This window comes from Onychostoma macrolepis, chromosome 09, assembly GCF_012432095.1.
Source record: "Onychostoma macrolepis isolate SWU-2019 chromosome 09, ASM1243209v1, whole genome shotgun sequence".
Taxonomy (NCBI): Eukaryota; Metazoa; Chordata; class Actinopteri; order Cypriniformes; family Cyprinidae; genus Onychostoma; species Onychostoma macrolepis.
Genome location: NC_081163.1, coordinates 7531165 through 7554052, shown reverse-complemented (window position 1 = coordinate 7554052; position 22888 = coordinate 7531165). Strand labels below are relative to the sequence as shown.

Below are 22888 nucleotides of genomic sequence, written 5' to 3'. Positions count from 1 at the left end.
CTGTATAACTATTTTACTGTATTTTACTGTATGAAATAAATGCATCCTTGGTGAGCTTAAAATACTTCCTTTAAAAATAATAATAATAATAAATAAATAAATAAATAATGTTAATAAAAAATACTGACCCCAGACTTACATATAACATAATTATGACTTTTCACCTCCAGTCTAGTAAAAGTATCTCTACTATACCTAAAAACTCCACTAACCCTACTAATTTTATACTGATCAAAGATGAAAATTTGACTTCACATAGTTGTATAGAGTATGTTTCTGGACATCTAGAGAGCCATAGTCAAACATATGAGCATATTCTAACCTACAATGCTACATATTGTAATATATTCTACAGCACATTTGTTGCACTATGGAGTAAGTATATTGCTGTTATCATTGTGAAGCAGGAAAGGTGTGGAATTCTTCAGCACTCCTAAGTAACAATATTAATTCAGTCTATTTCCATTTGAACACACAGCTGGTGGCAGCGTAGCAATTGTGCTGTCAGAGGACAATGGACCCGGTGGAGATGCAGAAAAGAGCGAGGAATGGGAGGGGGGTGTTGATGATTTGAGTTCAGCGGCATGTTAAAGCATCAAGCCAGAGGCAAATAAAAGACTATAAAACACTCCTGGACGGCACCCACAAGATCGGGTTTCCACTCCATCATTGTAAACCATTTTCCAATCTTTGAATATCACCAATGACTGACAGTGTAGGATTCTATCCTGAGAGTTCCACATAGCAGATTTGAATTAATAATAATAATTATTATTATTATTATTAGAAAATTAAGAGTACTCAGCATGATACTAACATAATAATTGTGCAACTTGAGTGTTTTACAACTTCAAATTGTTTCACACCAACTGAAGTCAATTAATTTTACAGAAGTATTGCTGTTGTTCTGGTGCAACTTCAGATAACCAACAAGACGCGTAGATTCTTTTATTTCTCCATTCTACAAGTGTTGCTGGTTTTGTGCCCAAACTGGACAGGTTTTACAAAAGGCCCACATATTTAATTTTGTGGTTTACTATGAACTCTGATTTGTCTAATGGCAAATGGCATCAACACTATATGCAGTGACTTTCAGTTCGGTTTAGAAACAGCCATGCAATACAATGACGTCACAAACAAAGTTGATTGTCATGATGGCGAAGGCCCAGTGTTGTTAATATTATTAACTTAAACTAAAAAATGCTAAAAATGGTTCTTGCTAACTGAAATGACATTTAAAATTACATGCACAATTTTAATGATAATTAGAAACATTTTCTTGACAACTAACTGAAATAAACGTTTTAAGTACTAAAATGATCAAAAAATAAATAAATAAAATAATAATAAAAATAAAATAAATGCAAAAGAATATAACAAAATTACAAAAACTTTAACTACAATTTAAATGAAAACTGAACTGAAAATGTAAAAATAAAGACTATAAGTAATACTAAAATAACACTGTGCAAAAGTAAGAGCTTTTACTAGCAACTATCCTAAGTAATGTCAAATAGAGCAGACAAGGAAAAACATACAAGTCCATTTCACTTTGAAGAGCTTACTGTTAAAACGCTTAATAAAGAAAATAAAAAAACACAGCTATTTTTGAATGGCTGTCAACAGAGAAACAGGCCTTTTCATCCAGCAGGGGCTAACAGGTTCATCCTAACCAGCCAAACCTTTACACATTTGATATTTTGGAGAGGTCTCAAGATGTGTTCATAAAAAAAAAAAAATTATCACACCATCTAACAAAAAAAGATTATGGCACAAGAGACGTATTGCAATGGTTAAAAATGTCCATCTGACACTTATGCACATTCACCAACAAAAATAGAAAATGAGAGCTGATGTGTGCTACCACCCCACTCCCTAAACCTTGCTTGATTATCTGAGCACTTGAATAAACAAAATGACCACAATTCCCATCCTAGTGGCTCCTCATGCAAATGTTTCATTGACTGCTGAATGAAAACACAAACATCAAAACACTGGCTTCCAACAGATGAAGCACTGTGGTTTTTCTGCTGAAAACAGAGACTCCAGAGTTTCCACTGCTTAGAGGGCAGCATTCACTGGAATCCAATCAATCAATGGGACCTTATCTCTGCTGCAAGTGTTTGGCATACTTCCATGCAAATTTGCACAACACAAACAAACACAAACACACACAAGTCTGGCACAATTTGAACAGACAGAACAAAGAGAAGACAATATAATAATAATGACCAGTTATCAATTTCCTTTCTGCCGGTAGATAACAGAATTTTTTTTTTTTTCACTTTTAGTATAACCAATCTTGTTTACAAAAGCAGTGAGTGAGTACAGTGCCTGTGTGCGACAGTATCAAAAAGATCAGAAAGATGGCTGTTATTAGAACACTAGACAGGGATCATCTGATTTTGCCTAAAGAAAGAATAGCACATTCATGAATGCTTTATTTATAAGGCTGACACAATAGGCTTGTTTGAGATTAGTAAGTTGTACGCATAATGATCACCACCAGGTGCATGCTGGGAACAAATGCTATCTGACTTGCTGTGACTTCAAAATATAAAATACTTTCACAAATACAAGGTTTTCAGAGCCAGGTGCTGCAACTGCTTTCCACCAAATGAGGAAACTAAAAGTATAATGGGAAATAATTTGCTGACAAGGAAGTTTAGCAGTTATTGCTTATTATTCTAAATATAGGAAGGTGTGTCTGTGGTTAGTAATTTGCATAATACACACCCACAGCATCTCCGAATAAGCGTGTTCCATGCAAACACTCAACATTCTAACTGCAATTGTATTGTTGAAGTGCACTTTTTTTCTGGCAAATGGAACATCCAGTACACAGACCCAAACGAGACTGTGTGAAAAAATATAATCAAAAATGAAATAATACTAATATTTTTATTATAATAATAAAATATTTTAAATTATCTTTATATTTTTAATGAATAACAAATATACAATAATCCGTCACATTTTATGATTTAAACACAAAAAAAATTCATATTTTATATTGAAAATAAATATATGTCAAAGACATCCCATTTTAGTGTCCACATCAAATTAAATTTGCAAAAAAGATTGCATATTATGCACAGAAAGCACATTAAATGCAAATAAATTGCCTACTTTTAATGTTGCTGTCAAAATATGAGTGAAATAACGTTCTACTGTCATTCAGTGTAACATATTTACATAAAAATTAATCAACATACTTATTCTGACTCATTAAACTATATAAAAGAAAAAGTGATCATATCATTCTAAATTTTATTTTATTTTAGATGATTAAAAATTAGCTGCCAGACAGGTATAACCTAGTGGTTTGAAGGATAGTGATTTAAAATTAGGATAGTAGATTTAATTAGTTTTTGGGGGGTATCATGGTAAACATGTATTAGTCTTTTTTTTCTTTTTTTTTTTTCTTAAAAGCTCCAAAAAAAGAATGCATTTTTGTTTAAAGGGGTACCTGAAGCCTTACTGATGGGGCTATGGGGATAGTTAAGACAAAAAAAAAAAAACACTGTTTGGGAACAATGGTATATATTGCATATACATTGCAGTATTACTAGCACTAGTAAGCTAGTATTCCATTTCAAACATTCCGAGGCTCCGGGCCAGTGTCAATAAGCTCAGTATTGTGTCACAAATGTAGAGCCTGGTGTGCTGTTCCTCCCTCTGACATCAGACATGCGTTCATAAGTTTACACAAGCTCCTATTCAAGCGGGGTCTCCGTAAAAAGCCTCAGTGACGGGTCTCTCACACTTGAGCAAGTCCTCAGCGTCGCACTTCAGTGCATCTACAGCACCGTACGTACAGAAAGCGGCCCACTGCTGAACCTGTGAGGTCAGGAAAAGCAGAACAGATTGCACACAGCTGCTCTCTTAGTATCTGCATACAAAAGCAGTTGGAGCAAAACGCCCTGTTGCTGCAAGAAATTGTTTTTTAAACAATTCTAATTAAATTAGTTATAGAGGATCTCCTCCAAAACTGTTGAATATGCACAAACATCTCATCTACTGTGTCAGCCAAAACGCACATGGTATAAAGCAAAGTTGACTTTTAAAAGCAGTCCTCTTTTGTTCTTATAAAGTGCTGTCATGAATCAGTAAAACTTCACTCCAATAGGAACAGCAACCAGCTGTGCTATTAAATATTAATGCTCTTTTCTGCCTCTGTATGCTGACAGCCTAATTAGGAGCTCATTAATATTCAAGTGCACAATCATTTTGGGTTAAAGCAATTCCAAAATTTACTCTCGTTTGACCTTTAAGGCACAAAATGTGGATTTTAGTGGAGGCGGTGTTGTATGTTTATCAGCAATGCTCTGGGTAAAGTAAACTTGATGATTTTTTAACATACTGTAAGGCTCTTTTTTTCATCAGATCGGGTTTTAAATGGCTTTGAGTAGCAGATGATTTGTTGCATTCAAACTGTTACACAAACATTTATAGGTCAACCACAACCCAACGTGGATTTTTAGTTTCCAAAATGCAGTATCATTCATTGTTATAGACCAAAAAAATGTGTATTTTTCTTGGCAAGCACAATAACAGCTCCCTTGTTATAGGCACTATTATTGTCTGTCCCAATGCTCTCTTCTTCCTGTATATGTCATTCCGTGCATTTTTCAGCACACACAAGCATATTCAATCAGAAACAGCTTCTCTATGCAACATGGCATTTATAGGCCATCTTGTGCTATAAATTCAAAGAGAAAAAGAAATAAAATGATCATAATTCTTGTATTTAAAGTCAACATGATATCAAAATGGACCCTTTTTACTTCCCTAATGCACATTCTGAGACTTAATGCCCATAATTCATCAGTTCTGTATACTCTTCACGGTTCAATCAATTCACAATGGATAAAATCAAGGCACATCCTACGTTTTGAAATATGTTGAAGAATGGAAGTAAAATAGGTTGCAAACAGCATTTTATGCTGACTTTAAAGGGGTCATCATAACATGGATTGTTTTTTAGTCATACTGGCAAAAATTATCTTTTTCAACACTCAAACTGGCCAAAATGAACAATTTTAGGGGCTGTTTCCCTTAAGGCTTGTCAGTAAATGGCCACTGTTGTGATTGGCTCATGCAAATGCATGAAAAAAAAGCATGTTAATGCTTTGAAAACATTGCAGCTGCTGTCGGATCCAATAAAGTTGCTTTATTTTTCAATAAACATTACTTTGCAAACTCTCAATTTCACTGTGCCTTGTTTACGAAATACTCTTCAGTCAAATTTTCAGAAAAAAACAAAACAAACAATCCTCTGATGCAATCCAGGACACCATTCAAAATAAACTATCCACTCATTTCTAAAGGCTGTACAGACACAAATATGCGGTTTAAATCGGACATGTCAAAACTAACTCTTTACTCTTCCATTTGTCCTGTTGTTGGGAGTAGCGCAAGCGTGTTGAGTACATCTGAAATTAATCAAACATCTGTATACAGTGTATATAGCGTCAGTGATTATAATGGGTTCTATCTGCTTGTAAAGTGATGGTCGGGTGTTGGGTGTGGGGGCTATGATGCGATGATGTAAAATGATTTGTCAATGTCTTGCTCTAGAAGTATTCATATGCAAATGAATCCACAATATCCAATTGTATCATCTTTGGTGCTTGGTAAAAAACATAGGAATAAAATAGGACATTTAAGCTATGAAATTGACAGGATGTTTTAATGACACAAAGACCTCTTATATTTCAAAACATCACATTTGACTTCTCACGCCACAAACCCTTTAGAGACAAGAGTCACATTAAGGGGATTTAATGTAAATTTCTATCCTCAATTACAATCCAAAGTCCCTTGTCCCCATCCACCTTCATATAGAAAACAGCAGCTTGGATATTCTGCTAAATCATTTTCTGTTCTACACAAGACAGAAAATCATATGGGTTTGGAGCACCATAAAACTTTTTCTTTTGACAGACTAAGGTCATAATTTCTGTTTAGATATGAGTCAATTCTACTCTGTTTCTTAATCTCAACATTCCTGTCCTCACAAGCCTACTAAAGTGTTTTATCTCTCCACTTATATTTGATTCATATCATGGCTTTTGTATTTCACTCTGAGCTCCCGTATGTCATTTTTTTTGACATCCAGTGGTAAGCACAAACCCACACGGTTCTGTTTTCTTTTCCTTCCCCCTGCTGTCAGTGCGCTGTCACACACGATAAGCACAAGAAGTGAGACACCCGCACACATCACGCTGCCGAGACGCTGGAAAAAAGAAACAACTAATACAGCCTCCTAAACCTGCCCTGCTCCCATCTCACCTGGAGATTATCACTTAGAATGCGCTTAGAGTGGCGGCCCTGTAGCAGACGGGGAAACAGTGTTGCTCTCATCACAGCGATCTAGTTTAGTGGAGCGTGGCATCATTTGCTTCAAAAGTGTTCTTTAATCTAACATTTCAAAGCAGGCGAAACTGAAACCGAGCTGGTGTGAGCCATACAAATGATACGGAGATTAACATCTCAGTCCACTGACAAAGAACAATAGAGTTTGAAAGATCCCACAGATAAGAGCTCTCAAAAAGTATTTGGACACTTGAAGTCACACTTGACACACCTGTCTGAATGACTATGATAGCCAAATATCAAAGCAAAAGAAACTGTTTCCATTTCGGTCAGCCTTTGGCTTGCTTTGTTGGAGACACTTAATAATATCATCGATTTGATGGTACTTAAACTATGGGATGACAACAAAATATGAACTGAGCTATATAATGTCACAATTGTCAAATTGAATAGCTAAATTTAATTTGTTTATTCATTTTGAAAGATGGACACTTATTTAACTGAAATGAATCAACACTGAACTGACTCAAGCTGAATAACGACTAGGGCTGGGTATTGACACAAATTTCATGATTTGTTTGCGATTTCGATTCACAAACTTGTGATTATTTTGGATACAGGTACAGTAGATGGCAAATTTTCTCAAGGAAAACAATCTCTTAACTAATGACAAAAAATATACATGAGAGTCAGTTGGAACTACATTACCGTAACATTGAAGGCTAGAATTAGCCTATTTGTATTTAAACACTTAAATTATACTCAAAGTTTTTATAAAGTTACAAATACATAATTATATTTCTTTTTTTTTTTAAATATATAAATATTTAAATGGTGGCTGTCAAAAAAACATGACGGATTTATTCAAACAAACAGTAAAAAGTATAATGAATATGTTATATGGTGCATATATTCAGCAAAAAGCTCCTCTTTAAAGTTGATTTTTCTAGCTAATAATGAGTTTATGATCACCGAATATGTTTTTTTTTTTTTTTTCCTGAGGTAAATGAGATGTTACTGACATTGTTTACAAGCTGTTATATTAACATCTTTCCATGGTTGAAACATTGATTGAGCGATTACATGATATGGATTTCGGTAAATTCCTTCAGTAAGTAATCCTCCTTTTAACATTCATTTCTTTCTTAAACTTTGAATGTTCATTCATGTTTATGTTGTGTTGTAACTGGTAGTAAAGCAGAGGAGATGATCAGTTCACGTTAAATCTGTCACTCCACATTAAACAGCGCCAAAACAGAATTTATTGTTTGAATACTGTAATAAAAATGGACAAAATTTGAAATCTGAGACTTTAATTCATATCAAAAGTAACAACATGCAAAGCTTGCAATTTATTGGATGGGAGGCACACTACAATGTCTAAAAACAGGCTACACTAATCGATTATTCACCCGCTTCACCCAGGATTATTAGGATTTAAGAATATTTAAGAGATCAGTAGAACTGTTTAGTGATGAATCGAACTTGTCTAATAATTGAACAAATTGTGCTAGACCAATGATGCAAACTGTTACAAATTTTCCTCTTAACAAGCTCTAAAAAGACAATAGTGTTATTATTCTGCTCAAATCAGTTCAGAGTTGATTTTGTTCAATTAGGCGACTCAGTAAAGTGATTATCCTAATCCTGTGCACATTTAAAGTTTGGACTGAACGTTAAATAAAATAGAGCTTGCTAAAGCTATCTGGGTGGTAACCAGTATTGTAGAATAAACTGTGCCTTTTGGAGATACCTGAGTGGCCTTACTGTACAGAAATACACATGCAACCTCAGAGCTATTTTTAAAGGCTGTCAGAGGAAGGATGACTAACAATCCAGCAAGGGAAATAATTGGGCAATGTTCCTAAATATGTCAAATCACTTATTACAAAAAACAGACGCTATTGTCTACAGTGGAGTGTCTCAAATATAACTAAACAGATTAAATATAATTATGAATGAACTCAATGGCTACACTTGAACTAAGCATGCTCTGCAGAGTGTATTCATTACATTGAGAGAAAACAGAACTATATACTATAAACTATAGAGCTGTCATGCACTATATACTATTACAATTTTTGGTTACGTTATATCCAGATAATGTTCAATCCATCCATCCAAACTAGCTGAGAATCAGCACAATATAGAGGCCTAATACAGGTTATAGTGTACTCAAACTGTATTTGCTTTAGAGCAGTATGCACTATAAAGAAAGGTCATACAGAATGTATTGTATTATAAAGCAGTAAATTATTCACTGTAGAAAGGTCTATACATTATAGAGCAATATGTTGGCCTACCATAAACTACAGATAAGTCATGCATGCTAGGTATTATAGAGTTAGTTATTATGAATCAAAATACTAAACACTAGAAGTCATGAAGTAAATTCTATTGAGCTGAATGTAATATAGACTATAGTAAGCATATAATATGGAGGAGTATAAATTAATGATTATACAGAAATTCAATGGTAATCATATATTATGTAACACTACAGACAATAGAGATAGTTCATAGACAGGACATAGAACAGTCTATACTAATGTCAATAAAGAAGTGAAGCAGAAGACCATAGATTAGTCATGTAGTATCACAAAAGAGAAAGTATATAGAATTTGTGCAGAATATACTATTGAGAAGTACCTCTCTATTCTATAAGCTACAATTTACTGACTATAGAGAATCAATACAGTGCATATGTACTACTAAGTCATGCATTATTATAAAGCAGAGTTTACTTTAGTCTAGAAGTCATGTAATATACATTATAGAGCAGAATGTAAAAACGACTATAGTAGTGCGCTATACATTAAAGTCATATAGCCTACTATATCATACAATATACAGTACACTAAAAAACAGTATATACTAATGGCAATAGAGAAGTGAAGCAGGTGACTACAGAGAAAGCTGAATGTAGTTTAGACTATACGACCTCATGCAGAATAGCCTATATAGAGCAGAAAGTAATACAGACTATAGAGAAGTAAAAGAGCATATAGAATAGACACTATTGACTCCCGAGGAGTCATACAGCGGTACAGAATGAAGTGTAGCAGACAATAGAGAAGTCATGCAGCAAGTCATGCAGTGCTGTACAGGGACTCCCACCTGCACTGGAATTCCAGCCAAACTTCTCACCCACGCTCAAAGTTTCCGTGAGCTGATTGCTCTCACCATGGAGCCCTCACAACAACAACATGTCAAAACTTCCTCCCGACGCCACAACATCCCCCTCGCTCTCGACAAGTGACACGGCGGTCGCCACTGATGTCTTCTTCACGCGCACGGTGACAGGTTTTAAATCCTGCTCAGGTGGAGCATGTCGTGAGGTGATACAATTTCACGTTGGTTGTGTTGTTGTGTGGGACCATCCGAGGCGGTAGACGCTTATGTCCAAGCGCTGTACAGCGCCACCCGTCGGCCCCGAGTAAAACTGCAGCGCCTCCTCTCCTTCCTACTCTCCAATGTTCACAGCTCGGCCGGAGCCCGTCGTCTTCCCGGCTCCATTTCAACTGGATTTTTAACACTCCTAACCACCCCAGATCAGGACAGGACCGCGTCTAAGGTAAAGAAGAAGCTCTAAGGGTCTCGTAGAGTCCACATTAGGCGGGGTAACATCGTCCTTTCTTAGTGTTTTCAGGTCTGAAGAGAGGGGAGCTCGAAACTGACTTCACGCATCAGTTGGTACACCATGCTGATACTGGAGTGCCTCCTACCATAACAAACCTCTTACAAAGGATTTTAAAAGATCCAATCTGAATCTTTTCGCCCCGGCGTGCGTTAAACGACTCGATTTTTCCTCGCAATCCGCTCGCGATATCGCTTCGTTCTCCTAAAGTGAAGGGGGTGGACATGCTGCGAATAGGTGCAATTATTGCTTTCCTTTGCAGCTCTTGAAATCTCCTTCTTCTCAGCGACAGATTCTGCTGGAACCGCCGTGTGTTTTTCTCGTTTACTCTCATAAGCTCAGCCACTTGCACCTATTCAGCAGATGGAAAGCGAAAAAACTCAAGGCTCTTTTCGCGGAGGAGGGTTTTGTGAACGTGTGATGGTCGCTGCAGCTTGTAACATTAAGCGCAAAACTGATACAATGTATCACGGATCCATGTGAAACGTCATAATGGTTGCAACAATGTTGCCGCTGCGCTATTTACAAATACTATCAGCTCAGTAGCTAATGGATTAAGTTGGTGTGTGTGTGTGTGGTTTTACGTGTGAAAACGTGGACGTTTTGTCCTTCAGAATGACAACAGTTTGATGTAATTGGATCGGATCATCTGTACGTTTGCTTGTGTTTTCAGAGTCCAAATACTGTGGATTCATTTTGATTGTTGCTCTCCCGGCAAACCGTTTTAGCGTTTATTCCTTAAAACTAACAAATACCTGTTTTTGTGTTTACTGGTACTTCTTTTAATTAAGAGTGTAAGTAACTCAACGCTGACTAGTAGCCTCATTCGATTCTACTTGCTAGTGTTTATTCATTCCTGTAGTGACAAGTTACTAAGCATATTTTTTACAGTTAAATTCTATGGGAATCTGTGATTCAGATATTAGCAATTCACTTCCAGCTACTAAGCATTCCAGCTGTTGCAGGCACCTATTCCAGTTTTTCTAGTACCTGTTCATTAGATACTCCTGTTTATTAGTTCATTCAGATAGTTGCAACTATCTATTTCACTGTACCTTAAAGGTCTATTTAATAGAGACAATTGTTGCTAGTAAATTTAGATTCATGCATTTGGTGGTTGCTTTTATCCAAAGTGACTTACACTGCATTCAAGGTTCTTACACTAATAACATCTTTAATCTCATAAATGAGCCATTGTAACTAATGATCACTTTATTATAGATTCTAGTGTATCTAATAAATAAGTAATATTAAAGCTGAAATTGAAACGGAAATAAGTGTTTAAAAGAGTTTGACATGATGTTCTTATTCTTAAGTTTCTGTGATATGTCACTTGCTCCTTGCTTCTGTTTGTATTTAGAAACGTAAGGGTTAGGGTTCCAGGCGGCCTTGAGGTTAGGGTATAAGTTTCCACTGAGCAAATTTGAGATTTGCTTAAACCCCAGGAGACTCCTGTGATCGCAGTCAGCCCTGCTTCAGAACCTCTTGTTGTCCTTTACAAAGGTGGAAAATGTCCAGTGAAAGACAACGGTCAGATGATGAAAGTCCCAGCACCAGCAGCGGCAGTTCCGATGCGGATCAGAGAGATCCTCCGGTGCCAGAACCAGAAGAACAAGAGGAGCGAAAACAACCCACGCCTCCACAACAGCAGAAGAAATCCACCAAACTGTCCAGCAAAACAACAGCCAAATTATCCTCCAGCGCAAAGAGGTAAAGCTGACAAGTCTATCTGTTTTGCCTTTGAGGATTTAAATGTCATTTTTTAATTCAGCCCTGTCAACACATTTAACTGCTTTTTATTATCACGTTTTGTGCATTCAAGTTCATTTTCGCAATGTGCCAATTAACAGTTTTGGCGTCTGTGCTCTGTACTTGAGAATAAAAGCACTAAGCTTAGATAATTACTTAACTGCATGAGCAAAGAAGCCGTGTGATCGGCTTATATTTCATTTCAACGAACCACACCATGTTTACTTTACTAAGTTCTTTTGAGGTATCCCAGAACTTCTACGCAAAGTTTTTTTAAGGAACAAGAGAAGCAAATCGAATCCCTCTGCCTCATGGAGACTAGTAAATACAGCGATTCTACCCTCAAATTTCATTGGCACTGAAAAAAACGAGAAAAAAAAAAAAACGGTAACCAATCAATCCGCATCAGTGCTCATTAAAACACCATAGACTTTCTCAATGTGGGTGGAATGACAGATCAAAAAAAACAAACTGTTATTCTTAGAAAATGTCAAAAATCCTGCCCTGGCTCCTTTACACGCCATTGATAATGCTTTAGTAACAGCACCAGAGCTGTGCATTAAAGCTCTTGTCAAATATGCCCGAGAACACCCCCCCCCCCTCCCTCTGCCTCATTTGCATATAAGCTTTAAAAGAAAATCTTTTGTGCTTAAAGTGACTTAAACCCGCCGACGAGGGGCGGGGTGTGTGCTAAGGGGAGCGGGCTTTGAGCTGAGGTGAAGATCAACGGTGTGCAATGGAGGGAAAGGCAGAAACGAGCACGGCAAAGTTTTCCTGTTATGGGATTCGGGTTATGCCTCCGAGAACAAAGAGGAAGCAGCCATGTTAGCTGTGCTGAAGGGAGAGCCAGCCGTGCAGTAAACGCAGCAGAGGTAGAGGGCAGTGTAATTCCCTGGCTGCTTGCAATTCTCACAGCTTTCTCACCATCTCTCCCTTTCTCTCTTTTCTCCCTCGCAGAATCCAGAAAGAGCTTGCAGAAATCACTCTGGATCCTCCACCCAACTGCAGGTATGTGATTTAAGCGTGCCTGCCGTCATATATTATTCCTTTATGGACTGGTTTGTGATAGGATGGCTGTGGGAAAGAATCGACTTTTAGCACCAACTGTTGGAGTTTTTAGACTCGTTTTAAACTGATGGACTTGTGCAGGACGGATGTGGAATTTTGCTCCTTGGCTTCAAAGAGTTAGGAAGGATAGTGTGTTTTTTTTTTTTTCTTCCTCTGAGCATTATTGTTGCTGATGTTCCTGTGGTCTTGCTGCTGTTGTGTTTTTAATAATATGGCAGATGTAGCTCCGAAGCATATGGCTTTGATTTCACATCCTCATGCTGAACTTACTGCTGAACCCCCATCTGTTTTAATGAGCTGACCTAGAGATGCCAGAACAAGACGAGGGAGCTTTTAAAATTCCCTCTGTAGCTCTTGTTTTTTTATGCTTTGAAGGACGGCAGTTTTCTGATTGTTTCTTGGTGTTTTTTATAGTCTTTTCATTAGGTGGATTTTGATTGGAAGAGTCTCCTCTGGTTGGTAATATTCTTAACACTCTGTGTTGGATATGTGTTTTGGCTTTCTGCAATATTGGAAGAGATTTATGCTTATTGATTTATGCCTTTCAAACTAGATTTTATAGACGTTGTGTCATGTATTGGCTCTATCTGAGGTGGTGTGAGATTGCATTTATTGGGATCATATTTTAGTGTTAGACTGAAGTTTTAGTGATTATACTGGTTATTTTGAGATTATCAGCATTAATTGTCAACTGAGCATTTGGCAGAGATAGGTCTGCTGTTCATTTTGAGTCAAGTAAGAAATTAATTCTTTTATTCAGAAAGAATGTATTAAATTGATCAAAAGTGACAGAAATCTTTAGTAACATTACGAAAGATTGTTGTAATAGTCTTTTAAATGTTCTTTTCATCAAAGAATCCTGAAAAAAGCAGCACAACTGTTTTCGACATTGATAATGATCAACAAATTAAACATTTCTTGAGTGCCAAATCGTTATATTAAAATGATTTCTGAAGGATGATATGAATAACGACCGGAGTAATGGCTGCTGAAAATTCAGCTTTGCCATCACAGGAATAAATTGCATTTTAAAATGTATTGAGATAGAAATACAATATATATACAAAAGTTAAAGTTGTTATAGTACTTCACAATATTACTATACATAAGAGACGTCTTTCAAAAGACCCCGAATTTTGAATAGTATTTTGGCTGCTCTAGTTTTTGCCATTGAAAAACCACATAGGCTGACAAGTGTTATATTTCAATCAAATGTTTGTCAAACAGAGAGGCTGTAAATGTAGCGTTTAGGTGGAATCTGAACCCTAAAAAAAATTGTATACCTGCTGTGCAACAAATGTGTTTGGCCTTGTTGCTTTTTTGTTAATTTAGCAGTCAAGGAGAGTGCTAGAGTGTCTCAGTTACCCAACATCAGATAAAGCCGAGTGCAAGTCCAATGTCCAAAAGCAGGCATTGAATACAGCACGTTCATTTGATCCAGCGTTATGTCAGAAACTCCTCCAGCAACTGGTCTCAGCTCGGTTGACATGTCACGCACTACTGACTCTACACACTAGGGCTGATAAAGCACAGCGGATCCAAAAATGTATCATGGTATGATGTTATGTTTTTGCATATTTTAGCACCTGAACCGGATGACAATGTGCCGCTATTCAGCACAGTTTAGGCAGTGTGACATGACGCGTAAAAGCAATGCATTTTTAATACATTTGCTGAAATTAGACAGTTTCATTCTGTGATTTATTTGATTAAACCTAGATTTGATGTTTAAAAAAGGTCATTTGTGTTCTTTGCATAGCGGATATTAATTATCGTTGAAGCTTAACAAGTATGAAATATAACCGCTTAAATTTTGGTGTGTCATTACAGACTGGAAAAAAATTGGTGTGAAAACAGTTTTCACTCAGAATATTTCACAAATAATTACAAAAAAATAGCAAGTAACCCATTGAATTAAAAAGTGGAAAGACTAAAGTAGTATTTTCTTGTCAAACATACTGCAGTAATCTTCTAAAAATATTTTTACAGTACACAAAGCTATTGTATTGCTTCAAAAGAACTGAAATATAGTGAAATCATGAGTATTACTGACCACTTTTATTATTCTTTTATGGGGATTTTTGATTCTTTTTGAAGCCTGGAAATTTGAGTCTCTATTTGTTGTGATTGAAATAAAAATAGCAGCCAGGATCAGAATTTGTCCACTTCTGTGTTACACGGAAGAAACTAAGTCATACAGGTTTGGACCAACTGGAGAATTTTCAGTTTTTGGGTGAACTGTTCCTAAGTGCAAATGTTCAGAAACGAAAATGCCATGCTTTTTTGAGAGAGCGCAACACAGCGTGCACTCTGCCAGCCGTGAGATCAGTTCAGCAGCTTGGAGCCGCGAGCCAGAGATGCTGATAATGGTAATTGACAATGCAGGGATTTGGTGGCTTTTCATGGTCTGATCTGTGCAGCCACACAGTTCAGCACACTGAGATGTTTATCCCGTAACGTTCATCATTAGCTCCCTCACTGGCTCTTTTCTCAGACAGCATTTCCCTTGAGCGCAGTTTACCTGGAGGCTGACATATTATACTGATTCGTTGGTAATGTGCCACATCACATAGTATCTGTGGGAACATATCGCATATCACTCTGGGCTTTCATATGGCTCGGAGTTTATTTCTTACAGCAGGTCTGGGCTTCATTACTTGAATGAAATAAAAATTCATGTCATTCCAAACCTGTATGCTGTTTTTTTTTTGTTTTGTTTTTTTTCCTGGGGGAAAAAAGCAGCCGTTTTTGCAGCATTTTATTACACAGTACAGTGAAGTTTATACTGACCAGATGCTGTCAGGTGGCAAAGAAGATTAAAGGAATAGTTCACCCAAAAAATAAAATTAGCTGAAAATGTACTTGCCCTCAGGCCATCCAAGATGTAGACAGCTTCAATGAAACAGATTTGAAGAAATTTAGCATTACATCACTTGTTCACCAGTGGATCCTCTGCAGTGAATGGGTGCCGCCAGAATGAGTGTGCAAACAGCTAATAAAAACAATAGTATGGATAGAGTACTCGCATTTTAGCTGGAGTGGTGTCGATTATTGTGATGTTTTTATCAGCTGTTTGGAGTCTCATTCTGACGGCACCCATTCACTGCAGAGGATCCATTGGTGAACAATTGATGCAATGCTAAATTTCTCCAAATCTGTTCTGATGAAGAAACAAACTCATTTATATCTTGAATGGCCTGACACCAAAAAGGCATTAGCATATGCCTTTTACAAACTCAGAATCATCTTTTATAGCCCTTTGGACATTCAAAATCAACTAGATTGAGCACGACTCATCTGCACAGTATGAAGGGTTCTCGAGACATTTTTTGGGTGAGATATTCTTTTAATCAGGCAGCACTGGTGTTTCTGTCAGCTCTCCGTCACAGATTGATAGTGTAAACTGCGCTTTTGTCACTGGTTTCACGCTGCTGTTGTAATAACTGTTTAGGCAGGTGCAGTTACGCTAACGTGTTTGAAATGATGTGTTCCAGCATGACTAAAGGGGAAAATGGTTATGGTGATTCATTTAAAGACACATTCAAATGCTTCTGTGTTCATGTGCTGCTTGACTTTCTGCATTTTCCTCAAATCTCTGTCCAGCCCCTTGCCCCGTCGCTGTGATTTACAACTAGATCCTTCCTAAGAAGCAGATTTTTAACTGCGATGTGGAGAGCACTCTATGAGTTTTTAAGCAATCTATTAAAATTCATGCCGTGGAGCGAGAGGCCGATTGCTTCCCGGCATGAATTTGCATGTCTTCATAAAAATAAACAGTAAAACTCAAATCGCCTCTAAAGATGAATGATGGGTACTAGTCGAAGCCTTGCGTCCATGCTGAACAGGCAGAAAGAGGAAGCATTGCAAAAAGAAAGAAAAAACTGATCTCGCGCTGTAGTCCCAGCGAAGCAACTTGCAGATAAAAGCGCATTTGTTTTTATACTCAACGACCGCTGTGTAACTTCAGTCGTGGTTTACGGTTTGAATTGTTTGAAAAAGAATATAACGCATACGAGTTGTGAATAATTCCCCTAAGGCTCTTAATATAACCAGAGTGTGTTTGAGGAAGTAAGAGGCTTTGACATGAGCTTGCTTGGTTTGTTATAGTATGTCTGTTGAGCTGTGTTTATCCCTGCCTTGTGTGTGTGTGTGTGTGTGTGTGTGTGTGCATGCGTGTTTGTGACAAATGAGGACATAAATTTCTATAATGACAAGGGTATGACATGGGTATTACAAGGAGAAGGTGACTTTTCAGGACATTACCCTATGTCCCCACTTTTCAAAACGCTTATAAATCACACAGAATGGAGTGTATTGAAAATCTGAAATAGCTCAAAGTTTCCTGTAAGGGGTAGGGTTAGGTGTAGGGTTGGTGAAGGGCAGGGTTCCTCAAATCTTACCCTTTTTTTGGAGTTTAGCTCCAACCCTGATCAAACTCACCTGTCTGTGATTTTCTACTGATCCTGAAGACATTGATTAGCATGTTCAGGTGTGCTTGATTAGGGTTACAGCTAAACTCTGCAGGAAAGTGGATCTCGTGGGCCAGATTTGAGGATCCCTGGTGTAGGGCAATAGCACATACAGTTACAGTATAAAAACCATTACGCCTATGGGATGTCCCCACTTTTCACAAAAACAATCGTGTGTGTGTGTGTGTGTGTGTGTGTGTGTTTTTGCTTAGGCAATATAGTTATATAATAATATTTTTCAACCTTTTTGATAACTTGTTGTTTTTATTTTATTTCAAAGAGTAAATGTGGATATAAATAATGGAGGCATGTATTCCAAAGCATGTAAAATGAGAACTTTTTAAGAACAAAATCAATGCAATTATCAATATTGATGATATTAATGTATCTCTTATCCTTAATGATATTTTTTTATTATTTTATTTCGATTCGTTTAATTTCATTTTATTTCATTTTATTTCATTTTATTTCATTTCAAAGAGTAAATTTGGTTATAAATAATGAAGGCATGTATTCCAAAGCATGTAAAATTCCGTTTGAGGACTTTTAAAGAACTAAATCAATGCATTTTTGCTGCCGAGGTTTAAAGCAATAAAAAAATCAATAAAATAACTGTGCAGTAAAATCAGTGTTGGTAGAGTTCTAAATTTCCAACAAAATTGTATTACATACACAGTAAATATAGTATATCGACCAGCAATAGTGTGTGTTTCAGATGTTCTGAACTTAGAAAAGCGTTAAAAAGTGGATTTTTTATTTTTTTTTCTTGATGATAGAATTCCTCAGAGTAAAGTGTTGCTATATTGGCCCTCATTATCAAAGCTCTCTCATTTGAGAATTGAGCTTTCATGCCTCTGTTGTGGCGGGGGGGTTTTCTGTCTCTCAGACTAGATGTAGAGTTTACGTGACCCGCGGCTACAGTGCCACAGTGTTCGACTTGTTGAACATGTCAGCAGCCCTGGATGAAGGTGTTTAACACGGTGCTGATGCAACAGTTTGAAACACCCGCTGCAGACAATCCACTCCGGGATTTCCTGGTTTCTTTTTGTTCTTGTTATTTAATAAAGAGTGAACTATGTTTGGTTTAATCTTTATCATTTACTCTGGTTTATTAATGGAATCTTTTCATTGATTGACCCAAACCTCCTGCATCATTGGCGCACAGTATCACCATTGTGTGAACCAGGTAGTTACGCAGGTATACAGGCAGGAACATTGGTGTTTTTTAAGTTGTGTGGTAAAACAGAAAACTATTTTCAGACTTGGTACTGTTTGTGCTTGTACTGCTTGTTTTGTTATACTAGAGTCTTTATAACTCAAGCACAATGCACACTACCGTTCAAAAGTTTGGAGTTAGTAAGATCTTTTTTTTTTTTTAATTAATACTTTTATTTAACAAGGATGCTTTAAAATGAATCAAAAGTGATAGTAAAGACTATTACATTGTTATAAAAAAGATAGAAAGTTCAAAAGAACAGCTTTTTAAAACAAAATTTAAATAAAAATTTCAAATAGGTTCTATTCATCAAAGAATCCTCAAATGTGTCTGTCTCCTCAAAAATATTAAGCAGCACTTCTGAAGATTCTGAATGATCATGTGGCAAAATGACTCTTATTCAATTTCAATGTTCAATTTCACAGTTTAAGTATTTTTACTGTATTTTTATCTATATTTAATATATAAACTATTTATGTTGAGTAAATTCAAATTTCCAGCAAGTACGTTATCTTGATATTGTCATCACCCTAATGTAAAATGACGTACGCTATGGTTTTGGCCATATCATACCTATGGCTATAAGGTATTTATTATTATTATTATTATTATTATTTTACACTTGTAATAAGAATCGAGCAGTCTGCTGTAGATAGATACATCTGTTGACCTGGAAGTGTTGTTTGGCTTGTTTTTGTTATTGATTTTTAATTCTGCCCACTGCTGTAGATTTCACACACTGTCTTTTTGTTCTGCTCTGCAAATATTGGAGCAATAATATCAAATTTATGGACTGAAAAACTAGACAGTAGAAAGCAATTTTATTTTTATATCTGTCTGTACTCTACACCAAAGAAACGCCGTTTAAACTAAATGAGTCCTACAGTTACGGCGTTTAGACAAATGAAGAGACTCATTACAGATGTAGGGTTCAGAACCTTGCAGCCTGTACGCCACAACATACCATCATCATTGTGGTTATTATAGCAGACTGCCGCAGTAACTCCCCTTCATTATGGCTGAATAAAGAAGCGCAAGGACAATGAAGGGAAACGGCGCACGATGCAAGTCCAGGGCCTGTGTGCTGAGATGCTCTGAGTAAATATTTAAAGAGGACTCTTGGCAAGATTGTGTAATTGAGATCTGATGCATACTCATGAATCACAGAAAGCAATCACGTCGCCAATTATGGCCTGGGTTCTCATGTAGTTTGTGCTGATGGTGCTCTCAGCGCTATTACACATGGGTCAGGCTCTCTGCAGGCAGTTTGTACGCCGAAAAATCCTTCAAATGTATTCAATGCTCAGCAACCCTTTGTCTAAATTGAAAGGTAGCCCTTCAGCAGCGCCTCGTTTTCTCAGGGGGTCTTCTTTAACCTGCTTTCTTTCTCCCCCTGCTTCTCTCTTTCTTCTCTTTCCCTCGGTGAAGCTCACATTTATTACAGGCCTGTGACAGTGACAGCGTTTATCATGCCCTGGCTCTGGTCCAGCTGTCAGATTCACTGTGGGGCTTTTTTTTATTTTTATTGGTGTTGTGTCAGAGAATGTCCTGCAGACAGCCTCGCAGCCGTCACAAGACACCCGTCTTTCACACGAAACAGAACAGAAACGCTCAAGGAGGTGGTATACTGAAGTCAACTTGAAAATTGATCCAGTCTATTTATTGTTTATTCACATTTCGAATCGAATGAATCATGGGTATGTGTTATTTTAAAGTTAGAAGGTCTCTTTGTAATCTTAAATAAATAAATAATTCATAAATAGTGAAGACCCCCACCCCCCTTCACCTCACCTAAGCAGTTTAGGCTACTGGATAATGATTCATTAATATTTCTAGCCAAATACTGTAGCTATTAAGACATTAGCTATTTTTATTTTTTTTTTACATCAAGAAATGTATTTTACATGCATATCCTATTAATTCTATGGGGTGTATTTAAAACATAAAATGTGTCTCAAAATAATAAAAATGGGTTTTGAACAGCAGTTCACATTATGTGTGTGTTATATAATCATTTTAAATTAATCTCTATTCCTAAAGTCACCTGTAGAGATGGCCATTGCGTTTACATTTGCATTTTTATTTATTAATTTATTTAGTTGACTCGCATATCTAAAGTGACTTGCAAATGAGTTATTTTATTTAATTAATTTTTGGGGCTTATTCTTACTTTTTAATTTTTCCTTTGTGTGTTTATTATTTTACATATTTTGGCTAATTTATTATGCTTTCAGCTACCAATACAAGTGTAGTACTTTCTTGTCTAACATATTTTACCATATTTAAACCTTATCTGCATATTTTCCCCCCAAAAACAGTGCAGAAAATAAAATCTGCTTTCCCTTTAGGCTTTTAGGCCACAGCTCTAACAATATATAGCTTTCTAACCATGTCTTCCTCACTGTTTTATAAAAGAAATAAGTGGCAGGAATGGTGAAGAATTGTACATGTTTTGTTCAACTTGTTTGTTGTAATAGTGCAGTCGGCAGTGTTGTGTAATCTGTGTCTTTTGTGTTGATAAAGGGGATGGTAGGGCAGTCATTTCCTTTGACTGGAACTGCAGACATTACTCCTATTGTGTCAGCACTCACAAAGAGGTGAAATGGTCTGAGCCGTATCTATCCATAGTCAGCGATATCCCGTGCCCCGTCTCTGAGACTGCCTGAGGAAGCTGGTCTGTTCATTTCTGCAGATCGGTGTTAGTGCTTTGACTGCTCTTTGTTGAAGCTGTTATTTTTTCCCAATGTTCTGCCATCACTGTGATAATCACTTATCAGAGTGCTTAAAGGCCATGATTCCTGGGAACGTACTTAATTTTCTTGAAGTTAAAGTGGGTACGGAATATCATGTACCAAGGTTGAACAACAAAATCTTGCGCTAGTCATCTGATTTCCTAAAAAATGAGGCAATATCTTAAAAAAGATTAGATGAGTGATTGTGTTTGCTGTACACAGAGCTTCCACAGCCATGGCAGTACCTTTCAAAAACAAAAAGTGCTTTCAGTCCTAGATATGTGTTGAAAATTCCTGTGTTGTGAATTGATTTTTTCTCTCTTATTTGTTTGTTGTATAGAATCGTGATCCAGTAATCACAAATTACTAGAAATAGGTGTCCATCAAAAAATGTGGACACCATTAATAAGAATAGTGTTTATTTATTTTAGTAACCTAATCCAATCAAATTTTACTGCTTGAACTATTTATTTATTTGATTTAGGGCTGCACGATATATTGCATGTGATTGTCATGCCGGTTCTGTGATTAGCTTGTCAGAGAACTACAGCTCTGTGTAGTAAATGCCGCTCCATCTGAAATCACGTGATGGAGATTTATTACTAATTACAGAACCGGCTTTACTGACGAGATGCGTATGACAATCGCATGCAATATATAGTGCAGCCCTAATTTGATTGATTTAATTAACATGCTGATAGCGTGCCGGATGATTTTTTTTCTTCTCTTGGAAAATTTGCATCTTTTTAAATTCATCTCTCTAAAGCCACAAGCATTCAGGTGGCCTTTGCGTCACTTCTCAAGGTGTTTTTTTTTTTTTTTGTATTTGCATTCATTCATTTAGCAGAAGCTCTTATGCAAAGTGACTTACAAATGAGAAACATCACAAGCAATTTTGAGCTGCTCTCCACAAACAGTGCCAAAATGTCAAATTAAAATAGTCTTTTTTTATATATATAAATCAGTGGTAAAGAGAAATGTCTTCATGCATTCCAGTGGAAAAGACAACATTCTTAAAGGGAAAAGAAGCCACATTTAAAAGAATCTGGAGCACCTTCTTATCATTTGCTGAACATATTGACATTATCAATATAATAGAGGAAGATGAACTGCTTGAACTGCCTGATTTGATGTGCATTATATCAGCTCATGTTTTACGGCGCAAGCTTACTGTTGATTAATTCTTTTGTATTACTAGCTTACTTTCCCAAGGTACAAATATAGTAGTACCCTTTTGTTGATTTGCATTAATGTATGATTTATGTTGTATAGTCCCTTGTTTGTAAATTTTTGGGGCATCAGGCTATTGTTAAGGCCCGTTCACACCAAGATTGATAACTGTAACAATAACTACAGTATATTAACTTTCACATTAATACACGATAATGTTTTTGTCATTGATTCTTTAAATGCTCGCGCTCCTTACAATTGAGTGGATTCTGATTGGCGGTTTTTATTGTTCAAAAACTAGAATTCCATTGATATCATTTTTTTTATATTGCATTGTTAGTTGTGAGTAAATGTTCATGAAAAGCCCAATTATCAACATAAAAAACAGTTCCTTTCAAAAGTGCTTTATTTTTTTTCAATGCATGAATACATCATCTTTTGTTAATGACCCATAAAAACACTTCAGATCTGCACCAGTTAAACCTTAAACCAGGCTAATTGTGCAAGATTTCCATAAAACCAATTACTT

At 36.5% G+C, this 22888-nt stretch overlaps 1 protein-coding gene and 1 long non-coding RNA gene across 3 annotated transcripts in view; one reads left to right on the top strand and one right to left on the bottom strand.

The window, feature by feature from the left end:
• Positions 1–9574, bottom strand: part of LOC131546774 (uncharacterized) — a 36051-nt gene extending 26477 nt beyond the window's left edge. Inside the window, exon 1 of the long non-coding RNA XR_009272777.1 lies at positions 9436–9574. This is a non-coding gene — a long non-coding RNA (uncharacterized LOC131546774). The remainder of the gene's footprint in view (positions 1–9435) is intronic.
• Positions 9575–9754: 180 nt separating this feature from the next.
• Positions 9755–22888, top strand: part of ube2e3 (ubiquitin-conjugating enzyme E2E 3 (UBC4/5 homolog, yeast)) — a 57199-nt gene continuing 44065 nt past the window's right edge. For both annotated transcript variants that reach the window (XM_058786660.1, XM_058786659.1), the window contains exons 1-3: positions 9755–9892; positions 11459–11665; positions 12662–12712. In XM_058786660.1, the coding sequence (XP_058642643.1) occupies positions 11466–11665; positions 12662–12712 (251 nt within the window). In that variant the 5' untranslated portion in view covers positions 9755–9892; positions 11459–11465. The remainder of the gene's footprint in view (positions 9893–11458; positions 11666–12661; positions 12713–22888) is intronic.